We start from the raw sequence: 19110 nt of genomic DNA, 5'->3' as shown, positions 1-19110 counted from the left end.
TAGCAGGGCTGTAGTTAACGCAGATGGCTACTGTACATATCACAGTGAGGAACCCAGTATAGTGTGTAAACTGTGCAGTAAATCTCCTCAGCTGTGTCCTTTCATGTTGGCACAACTCCGTGTTGAGTCACTGTGTTGAGTATCTTCAAATAGGACTTGGCCTTTGGTGCTCATAAATGAAACAAGGTGCCTCTTGCCTATCACACAGAGCGTGTGGACAAAAAAAAAAAAAAGAGGAAAGTCCTGCCCATGCTCAGTGCCGCCCAAGTCACTCCTGCACGCTCTCATACAAACTTAGTACACTTTACCTATAATCATATCCTGACAAATCCCAGAGTTGACTTCTTTGCTTTGCAAACAAACGTAGAATTTGTTACAAGAAACAAAAACACAATCTCTACTTATATCTTTTATCTTGTCTTCTTTTCCTTGATTTTCTTGTATGCTGTTGCAATAAAGTTACAGAAACTCCAGTCTCCTTTCAGGGGTATTTCCAGAATTATGCTACTGTCAACTGTATAATAAATATTTAATTCTGCTTTTACATTTCGCAATAGGTTTCATACTGAGACATGGCAATTTGTTAAGACTTTTCAATTATAAAAACCCTTTTAAATATAATTCATGACAGTTCAAAGTATGTGATCACAAGGAGCAAATGTTTTTAAATACACAACTGAATAAAATATGTCTTTACTTGATGTTAGTTATTTGTTTCACCTGAGGAGAAAGAGGGTGCATGAACAGTAGAGCGTGTTATACAATGCCATTTTTACCCTTGAGAGCAGTGCCAGTGTTTTATTTGTTGTCTCTCTATGGTGAGCGGACAGAGCTGGTGGACAGTCTGTGCGCCACGTAGCAGCTGCACCCTCACCTCAAATTCCAACCTCTGTTACGGCAATGGAAGAACAAGATACTGTATAAAAGCAGAACAAGATATAAGATAGCTATTTGTTCCCCTGGAAAATCTACAACCGTGTAACATGGCATCAAGATAAATCAGGCAAAGTGCACAGTGTTAAAAGAATGCAACTGAAATTGAAAGTGAGACAGGGCTTTCACACGTCTATGACCACTGACATTTTCTTGTAAAAGCACCAATTAAAGGAAATAAACCAAACTCTTACTTCTGTTTTTAGACACCTGACCAATCTTTCCAGTTTGACACTGCCCTAACTTGAATGTAATCACGGGAAGTAAATCGGCATTTATTTAAAATATTATGGTGGCTCTGTCCAGTTTTTAGAATAAACAGTATCCAGAATTCACAAATGAGCTTCACACCCATGATTCTTCTTTTCACTGCCAAGTGGAAATTGTATTTTCAGGAATTTGGGCAACATGAAACCAGATCAAAGTTTCATTGTGAGACTTATAAACTAAGATTTAAACACAATCAAAGCAGATAAGTAGTAAGGAGTTATAACATTATATACCTTCTCCAGCATCACTTGCCTGTACTGAGTATATTTTTATTGAGCTAATTATGTATCAGACCTTGTGATTGTCAAGAAAGTCTGGTGTTCAGCAGCACATAATACCCTAATTACAGTTTTTACATGGAAGCAAAAAAGGAGAAAAGACAATTGTTTACCATTCAAATGTCTTAGAAAAAACGCGTTAGTCACGTCTCAAATAAGTCAATCGTGTACCTCCATCTGGTGGCGCTGCAACAGCAAAACGTGGATGAAGTACTACACAGACGAGAGTAGAAGAAGCTTTCCCCCACGACTTTGACGTTTAGCAGCAGCGGCTGTCTTGACCTTCCTACAGCGGAGTGACAAACTGAAAAGTAAGAGAAGACTTTACATTTTTTTTAACTGAGTGACTTTAATCATAACAGAAGAGCAGCTGTTTCTACACGACAGCAATCTCAAATGAAGCTATCGTCTCTACTCACCAGGGCTGCTTTGGAGGTGTACACAGCTAGTTAGCTTAGCTTCGTGCTAAAGCTAATTAGCGTTCTTTCATGGTTCAGCAGCACAGAGGATGCTAACATGCTAGTCAGGAGCCATTCATTGATTGAAGCAGTTGTATGATCAAATTACACGAGCACAGTATAAATATCAACAATGTGTGTGCTTCAGAATGTTCTCCTCATTAGTTTACCGGACTTACATACATGCATACATCTAATGCCGACGCAAGATGCGAGGTTATGATATTAGCATTAGCGTTAGCCAAGGAGCTTGATTCATCTTAAGGAAAAATGTGGGTATTGGACATGTCAGTTGAAACACAATGTCCCTTGTTCCACTAACAGTAAAAATCAGAAAAGAGAAGAGAGTAGTGGTATTTTACCCGGTCTTTTGATCACTGTTTCCCAGCTGGACAAAGTCATTAGCTTGGCCCGACACAGCTGAGGGTCAAGGTAACACACTGAGTTCTTTATGCTGTAAATATTGTACGAATGAACCAGTCTCAGATTATTGCAGACTAACGAATTAAATGCATTGCACGTAAAATACGAAATCTGTGACTGAGTAAATTGGGTAAGCTTGAGAGCAGCACCTCAGAAAGGTGGTAAAGTTTAAATTAAGTTTGATGTGGAGAGCGTATGGCACAGTTATGATGTTCCAGTCCAGCCGATGTTGAAACTAACTCTTATTTGAGAGTGTTGTTTTGACTGTATGTTGGTGCTTTCTCCCACAGATGGCTGGACGTGCGTTTGCAAATTGGTGGGGGAAGATGAGCCCTTACTACACAAAGGCATACCAAGAGATGTGGGTTGGTGTTGGCATCATGACATACCTGTACTACAAAGTTTCCTACGGGGGTGAGTTTAAGGCAGTTTAAGACAATTTGTACAAAATGCAGCTGCACTCCATAATACAAGCAGAATCTGGAGTAATGTAGGTGGTTTTAATTCGGCAAATATCTGCTTCCAAATCTGGATTGACTGATTTGTAAGCATCATTAATAAACATAGCACAACAAAGACAACTCTCCTTAGTAAGAACACTGAAGTTGTACAGAGGTGAGAAATAAAAGCAGCATTCACAGTGCTGAATAAATGCTGTGATCCTGCATCATTTAACATTTAATCAATTGCCGAGATATAAAATGTTTAAGCAGCTAGAGTTACTTACCTGAGCTATATTTTAATGCACTGTATTTTAGTTGTATTGGTTAATGTGATTAATATAATGTATGTGCTTTTTTTTTCATTCTAGGTAAGAAGGCTGTGAAGAGCAGTAAGTAGTCAGATTTTGTATACCTTAACAGAGAATTCTATGTGTGGGTGTGTTAGTTTTAAACACAAGAAGTTTTGTGGGGATTGGTTGCAGCATTGAACATGAGTTAGGCTGCAGGAGAAGTCAAGTCAGTCATGTCAGATGTGCAGTTTCATATGTTTTCCTCTAGATGTCAGTGACAGATGGCATCTGGAGGAACATTACTGGCTGCTGGAAGAAGTTCACTGCTGACTGCCCCTGTTTAGTTGGCCAGGGTCTATTTTTATTAATCTGTGCAATTAAATGTGTACTTTGTTTTTCTCTTGTCCTCTCCTTTTGCAGAGCCAGCCCACTGAGTTTTCCACCATGCTGACCACCCCTTCACCTGCTGTGAAATAATGCCCCAGTCGCTAGTCCAACTTCCAATTTAAATTTTTGTTAATATGGAACAAATAAAGTTGCTATCCAAAGTTTTGGTCATTTCATTGATATTGTCTGAGTAAATTTGTATCACACTGGGCACACAGTAATGCTACATGAGTCTAGAGTTCACTAGACAGAAAAAGGCTTCTAATGAAATACATTTTGTAATCAATATATAGGTATGGGAATGAACCTGAGGCTCTCTGAACACAGAAAGTAAATACATTTTAGAGGGAGTGCTTCATGTATTTCACATAAGTACATATTTTGCTCTGGTCTTTGAAGGGATGGTTATTGGTGTACAATTTAGATTTACACTAACACGTTATATCACTGACAGATAGTTCACATTTGGGACTTTTAAGCATTAATAAGTGGCTGTGTTGATAAATCCCTTACACTGACATACTGTATTTCAGTGTTTGCCATACCCTGTTGTAAGAGTGAAAACTGAGAATGAGTGAGCCATTAATAGCCAGTCAATCACAGTTTGGGTTTACATTTTAACTAACTGAACGGAGAATAAGCCACAACGCTGCCATATTTGGTGCTGAGTGGGCAATGGTGTGGTTGGTTCAAGCTAGAAAGCCAGATAACATTAATTCAACCAAATATTTGTGATTGGATGAGCCCTCTTGATAACTGACAGATAGCCTGCATTGACATCCTTCACCCTCTTACAATAGACAATGTGAATAGCGCTCATTTACAACAGTAGATTTAATATCAGTTATGTAATTCTTTTGAACTGCTCACTCTGGATTATGGCAGAAAGGACTGCAGCATCGCAGCTGGTCTGCTGGCAAAAATCAATCGCAAATGAATCAGTTTCTGTTTACAGTTTGGTTCATTGACCTGAGAGTGAGTTGACCAGAGTCCTGCCTGAGGCCAGAAGTTTAGTGCTGAGTGAGGAGGTGGATAAACCGATTCCACTTCTGCAACACATCACTACTGTCTACATGTGCTGGTGATACAGCTACAGGTGGAAATGCTTTATATACACCTGCACAACTGATGGACTGAGATGAATCGATTGCTTTTGATCAGAGGGATGAGATACTGGTCTGGGCGTGCAGGTGTTCATGAATTTGCTCTGCCATAATGCTACATCATTACATAAAAGTCTGTTGGACCTGTCTGTTGTTTTGTGTCTCTTTGTGGTTGAATGGCGGCAGTTTTTGTGCCTATTTTTGGTTTTGCCTCTTTTTAGTTATTCAGTTATAACATTCCCTTCATACAGGGGCTCTGGCCCAGGGGTCCGCTGATCTCTCGGTCCCTTGGGCCCGTGCCCTGTAGGCCTGTTCGGTAATCCATCCATGCTTACATACCATCTCTGTGATTGCGGGCCTCGTGAAAACTCTGGCATTTTTAAAATGAGCCCACGGCGAGCCGGAAGAGGTTGAGAAATCCTGCAAAAAGTCCCTCTGGCTATCGTTTTTCCACCTACGCACCTGCTCAGATTAACGTGTGTGGATAAAGTGGTGTAATAATTAATGGGGAAAACATGAAGATACAATGCAGGTTATCACACAAAAGGCCTGTAAAGATAGTCAGGAGGCTTCTTTACGTCCACGTTTGACTTTTGAATTATATCTTATTGACAGAAACTACAAAATCAAAGTTTTACTTTGCTATTTCGTTCACGCTTATGTGTGGGGGTGGTGGACAAACACTGAATAACACATAGGGAGAAAGAGAGAGGGCTCGCGCTCCCTCCCACCGCTCGTGCGCACCGACTGTGACTCCGCTCGCTCTCTCCTACATTCAAACATGGCGAAACTCTTTGCCATTATACCACCACCACCGCCAACGCCACCCTCATCCTCTCCACCAACACCACCGCCACCATCATCATCATCATCTTCATCTTCACTATCATCATCACCATTATCTCCGGTACCGTGATGACCCGGGAGGATGGAGAAGTTGTCGGCGAGCCTGTCGGAGATCACTTGGAGCCCGTTGGCGCTGCCGTTGGACGCGGTGGTCAGCAAGTTCCGTCTGCCCACTCTGGTCCGCCTGGCCCACGGTAAGAGACCTTCACCTAGGGGTTCGACCACCAGAAGGAACATTAAAAACTTTCAGGGCTGTTGTATATATATATTTTGACAACTGTTAGCCAACTCTAACGTCCCGCTTCGCAGCACCAGAGGTAAGATAACTATGGCAGTAATGATGGTGGAAAACGATAAGTACGATTCTCCAGTTAGGAAAAGTGAAAAACTTAAACTTGCATCGAGTGAAGTGTATTTCTACGGGTTTTCGTGGACGTAGCGACGCTGCTATGAAAGAACAAGTATGGCAATTTACCGAAGAATCTGTGCAGCATTTTAAGTGTCAAGGTTGACAGGAAACATTTTCCGCTTCCGGTCAAAACTTTCAAAATAAATAATTTAATCGTGTCAGATTTTTTTTTTAATGAGAACGAACATTTTTAAATGATAGAAGAAAGAAATAAATTAAATCAGCAATCAGTAGCTTGGAGGGTAACCTTGCATAATCTTTACAAAACAAATTAAGCAGACATTTTGATGGGGATTAGAGCTGAAACAATTAGCTGCGTAATCAACTAGCTGAAAGACAGAAAATCTAATTTTGAAAATCAAATAATCCTTTAAGTAAATTTCAAGCAAACATACCCAACATTTCTACTTTTGGTTTTTCCAATGTGAGGATTTGCTGCTTTTCTCCTTGTATTATCATTGTAAACTAAATATTTCTTGTTGATTGGACAAAACAAGACATTTAAAGACACCAGTTTTGACTTCACTTTCTGATATCTCATAGACCAAATGATTAATTTAATTTAATTAGCATAAGTTTTGCTATTGTAGCATAACTTTTAATGATTGGCTGACAGGTCCAATAAAGATGTAGCCCAGAGACTGAAGATTTGCTTACTAAAATAAAGCAAGCTGTAATACAAAAAGACTCAGTACAGAATATAACAAATTTGCTGATTTGGAACATTTGTGTTTTTCTTCATCATGTTCAATATTTTCAACATTTAAAAAAAAATAAACTGTTACAGATGCCACTACTACTATTACTGTCAAGTCTATCAAATGCTGTACTTTTTTATGAAAGTTATGCAGGTTATTGTCAAGGTATAATGACTGTCCCAGCTCCCTGGGCACATTTTGTGCTCTTATTTTGAAACCAAAAAGGTCTTATTTCCGTTATTATTTTGGTTAAATCTGGCTAACTTAGTGCAGCTGCAGAATTTATTCTAGGACACAGGCTTTCATAGTTCACACCAGCCCACTGACTTGGATAAGAGAGTCATTATTTACCATTTGTGTTAAGTTTTCTATTTATTTGTGTTATGTTCTCATGCCAACACGATTCTCTACTATCCAGATTTGGTGTCTTCACTTTGGGAACGGGCGATGGGTGTCATGGCCAAAGTTGTTCCAGTCCAGCGAGGCCCGGAAAGCCACAAAGTGTCTGTTGTGCTGCTGAAGTGCTGCTCAATTCTTTTCATATGTAAATGCTGTAATCTGTCGGTGAATGTGGTGAATACTAACGAGCAGCGACGAGGAGGAAAACCTCCAACTTTCCTTGGTGGACAAAAGCGCGCACCCGAGCCATGTCATGGTCCTCGAAAATTACGCACCTTACTTCTGTCGGCGCGCGTGTGCTTTGTATAGAGAGAGCGCCCGTAGGTGTTTATTAACTGCACTGTAGTTAGACCACAGATGCCTGCTTGTTTGTCCTGCCTGCCAACACAGATGAAGGTTAGTTATTTACAACAGGGTATGATTGCTTGGCTTTTTTTTGCCCTCCATTTCGTCATATTAACAACAACAAACAACAACCGTGTTTTAAAATAGTTCCAATCAGGGCTGCAACTACTGATTATTTTAATTATTGATCAATTCATGTTCAAGGCATCTTCTCCAAATCTTGATAGTCTATGTACGATGAAATAAAACAGAGAAAAGCAGCATATTTCCCCATTGGAGAAACTGACGCTTGGGAATAGGTGGCATTTATGCTTGAAAATAACTTAAACAGCTTTTCAGTTTAGTTGCTGATTAATTTCCTATCTATGCACTAATTGAATAATTGACAAACCTTTCAAATCTAGTTCCAATAAAAATACACCAACACATACAGACGTCTCACTGGATGACACACAGATTTTAGTGTCAATCCTAATGTGACAATAAGCCAAAGTCCCAAAAGAAAGCAAGGTCCTCTGAGGACAGTTATCTTTTCAGCAGAGGACCTGTTGTACTTCTACTGACAATCCCTCATGTTCTGTCCCATGTTTCTATTCAGCCATCCATCAACATGACCGTTAGACTAAAAGGTTTGGGAGTAACAGCTATCCCTCAGTAACAAGAACAAAACGATGTGAATCCATGTGATCTGTGTGTGAGTCTGTGAGTGCGAGAGAGTGTGTGTGTGTGTGTGTGATTGAATTGTACCACTGTGCTATCAGCAGAAATCAATGCTGTTGTGCTACATGATGGCTCTAGTGAAAGCTGGAGAACTGTGTGTGTGTGTGTGTGTGTTTGTGTGTGTATGTATGGGGGCTGTGTAATAGTAGGTTGCCAGTTGCATAGCGGGGTCCTGATGAGTAGGTTAGGGGTGGTGAACCGTCACTGATGGTGGTAATTATTGACACTGAATCCTGAATGCGTGAGAGTGTTTGTATGTGTGGGGAGGTGTTTTAGTGTTTTCCATTGCTGAGCCACTTACTGTGACCTTAGAAATTAAAACCTGAGGCCACTAGACTGTTTGTTTATCCCCAATCCATTTCTGTGTGTTGATTTGTTTGTGTATGTGTGTGTGTGTTCCAGGTGAATGTGTGGAGGGTCTGTCAGAGGACGATGTGGTGCTGTTACACTCCTGTCGTCAGTGGACCACAGTGACGGCCCACAGCTTAGAGGAGGGCCACTACGTCATTGGACCCAAGATAGACATCCCTCTGCAATACCAGGGTGAGTGCACACACACACACACACACACACGCACACACACACGCACTGCTTTTCAACATTTGCATGGACAAAAATTCCTGAGAAGTCAGAGTCTGTCCTCACCCAAATCAATTTTCCCCTAAAATGTCCATTTTCTCTGGGGATAAAATAAATACACAATTTTGTCACAAGGTCAACATTTTCCACTTGCTGGCAAACACGCACACACAGAACAGACACTGTAACACTTAGAAACTGTTCAGTAAAGTTTGTGTATATTTAGCTGGTTGGTTACATAAATGATAAATCGTTGTGTTACCTCCTCTGTCGACTTGTAGGGTCTTAAAGATAAATTATATTTGTAATGATTTTTGGGGGATTTTTATGCCTTTTTCAGATAGTGATATAGGAGAGCTGAGAGGAAATGAGGGAGCATTGCCTCAGCTTGTCCCAGCCAGACTCAAACCAGGGATGTTGTGTCTCATGATCGTTGTGTTAGCCTCTAAGCCACATGGGTGCTGTAAAGATAAATTAAGAAGCTAAAATAAGTTCAAGTTCAATAGTTCGTTCATATTTTAACTAGGCTCAGATAACAAACAGGAACAGAAAATTAAAGCACACAACCACGCAATGCAATACAATATAGTTGCAGCAGAACTCTCAATAGAACTGGCTCCTAATTTTTTGGTATTTAGTGATTCATCAGGAACTTGGCAGATAACACTATTCAAAAGCTTAGACCTTTGAAGCCTGATGTAGCCCAGAGCCCAAATATAAACTCCCAAAGAAGGTTTCTTTATACTAAAGGAGAAAGAGTTTCAGCCATTAGCTTCAAAGAAGAGCTGGAACCAGCTGACACAATATACGTCTTGTTTACAGCATGTAAACGGTCACATTTTGAACATTCAACCAGACCCTAGTTAAACTCCAGTGTACAGACATATACTTGTACATACACCCACACACACTCACTACAGTCCATATTCGTACAACCAGCCAGCTACTGTAGATGTGACCTTCCCTGGCTTCTCCTTTCCATTCACTTGCCGCTTTCCTGCTGAATGAGTCTAGTCAGTATGACCTCACCGGAGCTCATCCCCACAATCCCATTGTTCAGACTCTCCATCCAGTCACATTATTTGCTGTGTAACTGGATCTTAATGCCTCCTCTCCATTGCTTCCTCCGCTGATGGAGCACTGATGTTACCTCACACTACTGCCGCCTCTCAGGCTCCTTTTCGGACAAATGAAAGAACATTTGGGTAGGAGGGGGTATGTTGAGATCATTGTTGCTTTAGATATTTTACATCAGAGGCATGTGATCCCCATCTTTGCCAACATTAGCAAGTGGTTGTAACACACTGGGCCATTTTAGCACTGATGTAACTCGGCTTGTCTTAGAGCACTTTTCAGTCAAAAGATCCAGGGACTAGAAGTCACGAAAAGTTTAGGAACTGCACAGATTTCTTAAAGACAGTTTTGTCCTCTGCACCTCTGCATTTATTCTGCCATCCACAAAAAAGCCAGCCAGTAAAGCTAACTAAAATGTTTGCACACTACCTTTATGTTTCTCTAAGAGTAAGACACAAGTTGTTGTTGAATCAGAGGCCATTGCCAGTGATGAGCTAATGTCTGTGTGATGACTTCATACAGGAAGTCTAAATAAGCTTAGGAGGAGAGCAATATAGGTTTACCCCTGGGGATGGACAACAGGATGCTCCCTCCTCCTCCTCATGTTCGCTATGTCTGTCTGTATCGTCCTCTGTCCATCAGTGAGAGCCAAGGATGACTGAGGCATAGAGGACAGAAAAGCTGAACGATCCCTTGTCATGAATAGGTTTCAGGGAAGCAAGTGGCGCCACAGCCACTCTTGTAATGTGGTAGAACCTGCCAAAACCTTAGTCGTAGGAATTTAAAAGCCTCAAAATAATTCTGTTTTCATTTCTTGGAAAAGTATTTTCTCACAGAGTAATAGTTAATGTGGTGTCACATCTCGCTTCATGCCAAATAATTCTCTTTCTTATAAGAGTTTCCAAGATGGAACTTGAGTTTTTTTTTTTTTTTGGCTACCCTGTTTCATTTCAACCCCCTTCTCAGCCTGTCACTTTTTTTAGGGAAGGGGGTTGGTGGGTTGTGTTGAAAAGTAGCACTTGCTGGTATTGTTCGGTGGGTGGAAGCTTATCCTGGGGGTTCTGTTTGAATTGGAAGGCGGGGGGTGGAGGAGACAGAGGGGGAGAGAGAAGGAGGGAGGTGCTGGCGAGGAGGATGGTGGAGTTTGGTATTCTGCTCTGTCTCTCAGACAAAATAACTTTCTCATGTCTCTTTTCCCTCAAACACACAAACACTTTGACTCTGTGAGAAAAAAAGAGGATCCTTGGAGCGTTATTGTAGTTCAATGCAAGAATAATGTGAGCGCCTTTAAAAACGTTCTTTTGATTCCGAAACATCAAAAAGTTTACAACGTAAAGAACACAAACACAGCCACTGGACTACAACGCTGGAGTGTGAAACACTTACAGGCGGAGGAGGGGATGAGCAAGGGAACGAAAGGGTGAAAGAGAGAGAGAGTTGTGTGTGTGTGAGTGTGTGTGTGAAAGTGTATGTGTGAGTGTCTCCATGGTGATGTGTCTCTGCTCTGCGTGAGAATGGGGGTCCTTTATTGGTTGCCATGCCAACCCCGTTGGCTGTTGATTGGCCGAGAGCTGGTGCCAGGTCATAGGTCACGGAGGTGTCTTTGTATTCTTCTCGTCCAAACAGTGTCTACTGCGGATGTGTGTTTGTGTGTGTGTTTTTGAAGTAAGACTGCAGGAAGTCAAAGAGAAAAAAGACAGAACAGAAACAGCCTTTTACCCTTCCCTTTCCCTCCCTTTCTTCTTCTTCTTCCCTGCACTACTTTCTTTCCTTCTTGTCCTCCTGCACTCTTCTTTCCATCTCTTTCCTTGTCCTCATTCCTTCCCTCCTTCTCTCTTTTTGTCATCATCCTCTCTCCTCTGGGCTCCCCCGACTTTATCCTCCTTCCGTCCTTTCCTTTATTTCCTTCACCAACTTCTTTACTCTTCCGCCTTAATTCTCTTCCGCCCTTGTCGTCCCTTCTCCTTTTTCCCCCGTCACCATCATCCTGTTTCCTGTAGGCAAGTTCAAGTTGTTGGATGAAGACCGGGACGTCAGGGATCCGGTCCAGTATTTCTCCAGCGTGGAGGAAGTTGCTGGAGCCTTCCCAGACCGAGTCTTTGTCATGGAAACGATCACCTTCAGTGTGAAGGTTAGCCCTTTGTCACACCTTCATAAAATGCATTTCCAGCTGCATTTGATTTATCCTAAAAAAAGGCAGGTGATGTTGTATCCTGCAGTGAATTATCACATCCACTTATGTCCATGCGTGTGTGTGCTGCAGGTGGTTTCAGGAGAGTTCAGTGAGGACAGTGAGCCTTACAGCTTCACTCTGCAGGCTGGAGATGAGCTGTCACTCATGGGGAAAGCGGAGCTTCTCTGTGCCACGCCCTCAAAGGAAAAGACGGGACTGAGCGCGCTCCTGAGACGCCTGGGAAAGACTCCTAGAAGTAAGTAACGCCAAACTCAGTGTGTTGTGTCCTATTTTCAGTGGTTGCACTGAGAGTGAGGACAAGTGTGGGATGAGATATTCATATTCATCTTTATTCTGGTGTATACTTTCACCAGAATAAAGCCCAGACCCCTGAGCTAAAAGCGTATCATGCTCTGGCCTCTTTTGACCCTTTGCCGTTCCACCTTTCTGTCTCTGCCTCTTCAGGTAAAACTCCCTGCCTGGTCTGTATGAACCATCGCACCAATCAGAGTGTCAGCCTGCCCTTTGGCTGCCGTGGACGCTTTTGCACACGCTCCCCTCTGGAACAAGGCATGCTGGGAGGGGAGCACACGGTACGCAGCATAATCGAGAGGGTTCGCCTCCCTGTCAATGTGTCCGTACCTTCGCGACCACCACGAAACCCCTACGACCGCCATGCGGTCCGAGAGGGCCACCGCTACAAGCTGCTCAACATTGTCAGCAAGACGGTGGTGCTCTGCATGGTACTCCGCCGACAGGAAGTCTCACCGTCCCATTTCCTGCTGCTGCGTTGCATGCCCCGGTTTAATGTGGCCGAGGCCTCCGTTCACACAGCGGCGCTGGAGAGCCTCCTACTGCGACACGCTTTCGACCCAGATGCCTACTCGCGTGCCGTTAGAGAGACCCGGCCAGAGCTGGAGTGTATGACAGAGGAGTGTGTGAGCCCGCGCCGCTCTCGCATGTGTGTGTCGGGTCAGGACTCGTTGGCACCGGCACTGCAGCGCCTCTCGATGTGTGGGTATGGGGGTGGGGTTTCGGACAGCTTATCACAGCGCTGTAGGGACTCTCTCGGGGAGAGACTGGGGGAGGGACCAGGTGAGGAGAGAGAGTATGTGACTCCTGAGTGGACTGAGGCTGAAATGAGGACCAGTGAGGAAATCCCTTACGAGGAACTCTGGACCAATCAAAACGCAGAGGGCTTGGGGAAGGAGCCAAACCTCATCTCCTTCCATTCGTCTTCCTCATTGGACGGTTCTCTTGGTACCATGGTGACAAGAGTGTCCACCCCGCCCCCTGTACCTCCAAAATCTGATGCTGTGAGTTTCAGTCTTTCGGTCTCAGCTGCTGTCTTTCTTTTTGTCCTTCTGTCTCTTGTTCCTCTTATCTGTCCACAGCAACATCTGGCAGTTAAAAGTCAGGATGCCTGACTTGAATTATTCATACACTACAGCTTTTAAATCTCACTGACCACATACACGCACACACACACGTACACAAACACACACTGCCTTCCTGGAAAGGCTGCCTCACGCTCACAGCCCATGCGCTCACAGAACACGAACACATACATCATCACTCAGGATGCAGGTACATGTTTGCTGTATGCTGGAATACAATAATTCAATAAATGGCCCAGAGACATTTTATTCCCATGGCACAGCATTATACCGATGAAGCCACTGGTATTAAAAATGGCCGCGTTATCATTGACTTCATGATAAAAGAGGACGACAAAGCAACAGTCTCTTTCTGATGATCAGAACGGAAAACAAACGAACTAAGCTACTCTTCCTCTATGGATTGAAAATGACCTGGAAGCATAAAAAGCATCACTTTCTGAACAACTTTCTTTTTTAACTACATCCTGACAACCAGACAGTAAGAATTTAGAACTGCAAACATACTAATTTAATGAACAACATGTGGTGCTATAATTACTGTGGTACATCACTTTGTGATAGAAAGAGACAAACCTAATTAATTGAACATAAATGGAAAGGTTGTGCAATATTCCTTTTATAGTGCTTAAGTGGAACATGTAATATATGAACTGTAACTAAAGTTCTTTGTAGGATTGTTTGGCTGTTTTTTTTTTAACTTTAATAGGTTTAGTGTTTTATGTGCACTGCTATAGTTCCTCATGCTCCTCGTGTTCAACTGAAGGCTGTTGTGTTCCTCTGTAAGATGACCAGCATCTATGAAACTCCCTGAAAAACGAATCGTTTTTAAACCAGAGATTGGTGTGTCACGGTGAAAACAAGGTTGTTTTCGTTGCTGCTGTTCCCCAGCGTTAGTGTTCATATGTTAGTGTATAATGCGTCTGTGTTTCTAAGGGGGGCGTTATCGCTCTTGTTTTGTTTAATTAACTTTTTTCTTCTAAAGTGATGGCAGCTAGCAGCAGTACACAGAGGGTGTGTGGGTGTTGACGTCTGCTATGCAGCAGGATTATACCCTGTCACACACAGTGTTCCTCATTCCCTGATATTTAGCCTGCCAAGACACTCTCTGGGTGTGTGCATATGTATGTGTGTGTTTGTGAAGAGCTTGCCACTGTGTGTGAGGGAGTTTGTTTGAGGTGTAAAGGTCACTAAGTTTGACATTTACCAAGCAGAACACTGAGACAAGCCAGCAGACACACACACACACACACACACACACACACACACACACACACACACACACACACACACACACACACACACACACACACACACACACACACAAACTGAAGCCTCCTGAGAAGTCAAGTTTCAGGAGTTAGAGTTTGTGCTGTTGTAGCTTATTTTTGTGTGTGTTTGCGTATAGGTGAGAGAAGAGTGTCGCTACTTGATCGCCCCTCCAGTCCCTCCTCGCTGCTCTAAAGGGGGTTCTATCTCCAGTCCAGCCCCCAGCCCGCCTGTCCCACCTCGCTTCCCCAAAGCCTCCACCTCCCTGAGACCCAACCTCTCGTTCTACTCCTCTGGACTTCAGGACAGGTATAGTATGAAGGTTTTGTTGTTACTGAAACATGCTACTAATCAGCCTTTATGTTATCAATAAATCATTGTCACATTTATTTGCAATTATTAGTGTAATTACTGAGTGGACATGAACGAGACAGTCCTTAAAGTGCTCAGCAAGAAGGGAAACTTAACACATTTACAGGTCCTTGTCTAGGTGACAGACAGAACCTGTTTGACAGTCAAATACAGTCATTTAAATACTGCTGAAATAACAAACTTTGAAAATGACCATGTTTAGTCCAGTTTTAACCTACAGGTCTAGATGTCTTTTGACCTGCAGATCCTTAGTGAATGCTTAATGGGAAAAGACTTGTTGATATGGGAAAATATCTATAAACTATACTCCAAAACGTGTATGATTTCATTTAGGATTTTATTTATGCTATCTTAATGCGGAAACTATCCTTCTCTCCCGCTCTGTCCCAGCTGCTCACCCTCTCCAGATGCTTCCTTGTACTGTTACCCGTGCTCCTGGGCAGACTGCCCTGCCCCTAACCCTGCCAGTCCTGAGCCAGTCCCTGCCATCCCCTCAGACAGCACAGCCAATCCTCAACCAGCACAGGCCACCTGGGCAGAGCCATGGGTGGATTCCTTCACCTCCTCCGGACCCCGACTCAGGCCACCACCTCCACAGAGTCGATTTGCTCCCTTTGGGGCGTTGAACCCATTCAACCGCCAGTCCCCCTGCCCCTCGCCTGAGCCCGCTGCCAATCCCACAACAGATTCCTCCAGAGGTGCAGAGGGCGGTGGGACGTCCACAGGGGTCACTGAAGGGTTGTCCTCGCCCCCTGACCCCACCTGGCGGCCTCCTGCTGACCTGTCTGCCCTGTCATTGGAGGAAGTGTCGGCGTGTCTGCGGTTCATCGGCCTATCAGAGGCAGCGGTAGCCGTGTTCCAGAGGGAGCGAATTGACGGCAGCCTCCTGGTGCAGCTGACTGAGGACATCCTGTCACATGACTTCCACCTGAGCCGACTCCATGTCACCAAGATCACACAGTTCATACAGGGCTGGAGGCCCAAAATCTAACAAACACACACACACACACGCACACACACTGTCCTGTTAATGTGCCTGTTGGCTGCTGAGCCTTCCTGAATGTGCCTTCCACTGTGACCAACTGGCTGCTGAGCCCCACTGACTGAAGCTGAGACTGTGCTGAAGGAAACCACGCCACCCTGTGGTCAAACTGTAGAACTGACATTTGATTGGCTCTCATGCCAAGAGTCTCTGACAGACTGCATATTTCCTGTCTGGATCACAGACTGGGACTAGTTTACTAACAAATGGCTACAACAGAGAGCTACATGATTTAAGTGCCCTGTTTCAATTCGGGGCAGATAGTCAACCACGATACATCTTCATGCTACGAGACAGCAGAGAGGTTAAACACTACATACGTGTGTGATCTGACATGAGGGGAACACATGCCTTCATTTTAAACAAATCAACAGAATTCCTGCAGTTTTTACATATTGCATAAATTACGCCACAGTAATTTCTCACAGAGTGAGAGGCTCTATGGAGATTAGAAAGAGCGAGCTGCTGAGAGCTAAAGAAAAAAGAAAAATGCAGAAAGTCTGAAACCCAGTTAATTGCTGAGTTTCTGGTACTGATCAATGAGTCAGTGAAACATCTATGAATATACAGTATTCTGTATCAATGCCACTTTGTGCTTTGGGCCAGTGACACTTTAACTGACCCCCTTTAAGGTTACCACAAGATGTCCCTCTGTCTGTAGTCACATGCACAGATGTGTTGCCATGCTATAATAGAATTTTTGACTGCCTCAGAAATAGAGTTTTCAAAATGTACCTCAGATCACTTCTTCGGATATGCTTGATTTAGCCATGTATAATATTATATGAAATCACAGTTAGCAAAACGATCATGCAGGCATTTGTTTTTTACTTCTTCGTTACGCAACATGAGACATAAGAAAACACACTGATGACTGCTTGAAAGAAGAATTAGAAAAAGGTCCAGTATAAACAAACATTATACGAAGTATCAGAAAAATATGAAGAAAGATCCACAGCCCCATAAAATATGAGACAGTTACAAACTGTTGAAGGATTACTAATGTCGTATTAGATATTAAAACGACTGCTCTAGTCATAAAGTTATAAAAAATAATAAAAATGAATAATTTAATAGGTACATGCCTTTTAAAATTCAGTTGACAGAAATTTTGACAGGCATTTTTCACTATTTTCTTAAATTCTGTGAACCAAATGATTAAGTTTAAAAAAAAAATTGTCAGATAAATCAATATGAAAATGATCATTTGTTTCAGCCCTACATTTTTACTTCTATTACAGTACATAAATACACTTAAATTCTGCCCAAAACAACTGAAACATGTACAAAATGAGAACATGTGTCAGTTATGCGACAGATTTGATCTGTTGTGGCTGAACACACACAGACAAGACCCGAGTGTCTCTACTTCCGGACATCAGCAGATCAAGGGACAGACGCTATTCAAATTAAAGTGAGGACAGCTCCATGAAATTTACATGTATGTCCTGCTTAATTAGGGGTATAAACTATACCTCCATACAGGTACTGATGATAATAATAATGTTTTATAACCAGGGACTGTAGCCTCAGCTACACTGAGGATTGTTTCAAGAAGCAACACCATCAACATTAGTCAGATGACTGTGAAAATGCAATTTATGATGTTGTAAATGTTAAACTTGTTTATTAGTTCTTGTGATTCTCTTATTGCCATATAAGCTGCTGTTCTCTCATTATGTCTGAAATAATCCTCTTTAAATTCCACATTCCCAAAACTCCCAACGGCTGCTTACTGATGCCAGCTTTCTCAAAACTGTTTCACATCACATCTATGAAACTCCATAAATCCTCCCAACACACACATACACACACACAAACACTTTACCTCCTCCTTGGTCCACTACACCTACATAATATTGATGTACTCTCTGTGATCATGTAACTGCAAGGCCACTGTAAGACGAGCAATGAAGAAATAAATGAGAATATAAAATAAATAGAAACTTAATGACCTCTGAAAATCAAGTTATCCACTCTTGTTTGCTCTGGTGGTTGCGGGGAGCCGGAGTCATAACAACACACAGACAGGCGGCTGTGAGGCTTATTGAAGATAAGGCTGGATACAGTACTACAATTATTGCATTGATAGGAAATGATTTCATAAAAATAAAACAGAATCCCAGATCAGTCAGTTTTCAGACACATGGGCAGCGTGACGGGCTATTTATCCCTGTGTAGCACTGTACAGCACTTGAGCGAATGTTCATATTATATGCTTGTAATTAACAAGCTTTTTTCACAAGAACATGCTCGTAGCTGGATTGGAAAACCCAGAGTTAACAGAGCCACTTGATAACCAGCCAATGTTAGGCTCCTGTGAAGCCCCGTTACCAAAAGAGAGCTGGGATAAGTCGATCTGGCTTTGTGGTACAGGCCCCTGGTGAGATTAGGTCAACTACAGTGAACCAGGCTTCACTCACTCTGCATGAGGCTCTTCTCCTTTGTAAGGGGAACCTTCTTGTTGGCGATTCCCATGGCCACACCCGCTGCAGCTTCCTCAAGGTACTCAACAGTCCTCTCGTCCGCAGGCTCCATAGCCTGGAAAACAAAAAAAGAACAGACAAGGCCATGAAAACTTCAAATCACAGAAGATTACAGAATGAGAACAGTGCTATCTGTCTTATGAAGCACAGCAATGCAGAACATACCTAGAGGGTCCACAAGCTGGAGCACTAGATCCGTCTTCTCGGCTCTCTCAGCCCCAATGTTCTTGCCTGTCAACATCATGTCAAATGCTCCGGAGAGACCCACCTACACACACACACGCACGCACGCACGCACGCACGCACGCACGCACGCACGCACGCACGCACGCACACACACACACACACACACACACACGGCAAGCAGGTTGCAGATACTATGAGCTGATATCCCCCCACCCCCCCAGTGAGGCTCTTGACCTTAATATACTCAAGTGTAACTCAGTAGCCACTAGCACCAGACTGTGGCAGTGCTTTCAAGCCATTGGCCGAATAACTGATTAATATGAATGTGTGTATGTGTACCATTTTAGGCAGTCTCTGGGAGGCGCCTGCTCCAGGCAGCAGTCCAGCCAGCAGGATCCCTGGTGTCTCCAGGATCTTTTTTTTTTTTTTGGCATTTTGAGGTCCTGGCAGGCTGGAAACTACAGAGAAGACACAAAATCAGGACTTAGTGCTGAACTCTTAATCCACATAAGCAGCATTTTTCACACCTG

The 19110-nt window shown here is 43.0% G+C and overlaps 2 protein-coding genes and 1 long non-coding RNA gene across 4 annotated transcripts; 2 read left to right on the top strand and 1 right to left on the bottom strand.

The window, feature by feature from the left end:
• The first annotated feature begins 1675 nt into the window (after positions 1 to 1675).
• Positions 1676 to 3658, top strand: atp5mj (ATP synthase membrane subunit j). Its single transcript, XM_041064053.1, has 4 exons — positions 1676 to 1792; positions 2653 to 2776; positions 3174 to 3194; positions 3516 to 3658. The coding sequence occupies exons 2-4, from the start codon at positions 2653 to 2655 to the stop codon at positions 3527 to 3529; spliced, it is 159 nt and encodes a 52-aa protein (XP_040919987.1). The 5' UTR covers positions 1676 to 1792; the 3' UTR covers positions 3530 to 3658.
• Positions 3659 to 5350: 1692 nt separating this feature from the next.
• On the top strand, positions 5351 to 17726 carry gareml (GRB2 associated, regulator of MAPK1-like). Of its 2 annotated transcripts, none has more exons than XM_041064050.1 (7): positions 5351 to 5625; positions 8405 to 8545; positions 11656 to 11786; positions 11919 to 12084; positions 12294 to 12421; positions 14634 to 14803; positions 15257 to 17726. In XM_041064050.1, exons 1-7 carry the CDS (start codon positions 5514 to 5516, stop codon positions 15855 to 15857), a joined length of 1449 nt encoding a protein of 482 aa, XP_040919984.1. In that variant the 5' UTR covers positions 5351 to 5513; the 3' UTR covers positions 15858 to 17726. The 2 variants fall into 2 exon arrangements, with proteins under 2 accessions (XP_040919984.1, XP_040919983.1); XM_041064049.1 differs by having other exon boundaries at positions 12294 to 13144.
• On the bottom strand, positions 5483 to 19038 carry LOC121199407. Its single transcript, XR_005896446.1, has 4 exons — positions 18920 to 19038; positions 18556 to 18662; positions 18332 to 18449; positions 5483 to 5640 (listed from the first exon to the last, which is right to left on the bottom strand). It is a non-coding gene; the product is annotated as an uncharacterized LOC121199407 (long non-coding RNA).
• Positions 19039 to 19110: the final 72 nt, after the last annotated feature.

The sequence above is a fragment of the Toxotes jaculatrix genome, chromosome 19 (genome assembly GCF_017976425.1).
Source record: "Toxotes jaculatrix isolate fToxJac2 chromosome 19, fToxJac2.pri, whole genome shotgun sequence".
In the NCBI taxonomy this organism is placed as follows: domain Eukaryota; kingdom Metazoa; phylum Chordata; class Actinopteri; family Toxotidae; genus Toxotes; species Toxotes jaculatrix.
Note: the sequence above shows the minus strand (reverse complement) of the source record. Positions and strands in the feature narration are given on the sequence as shown.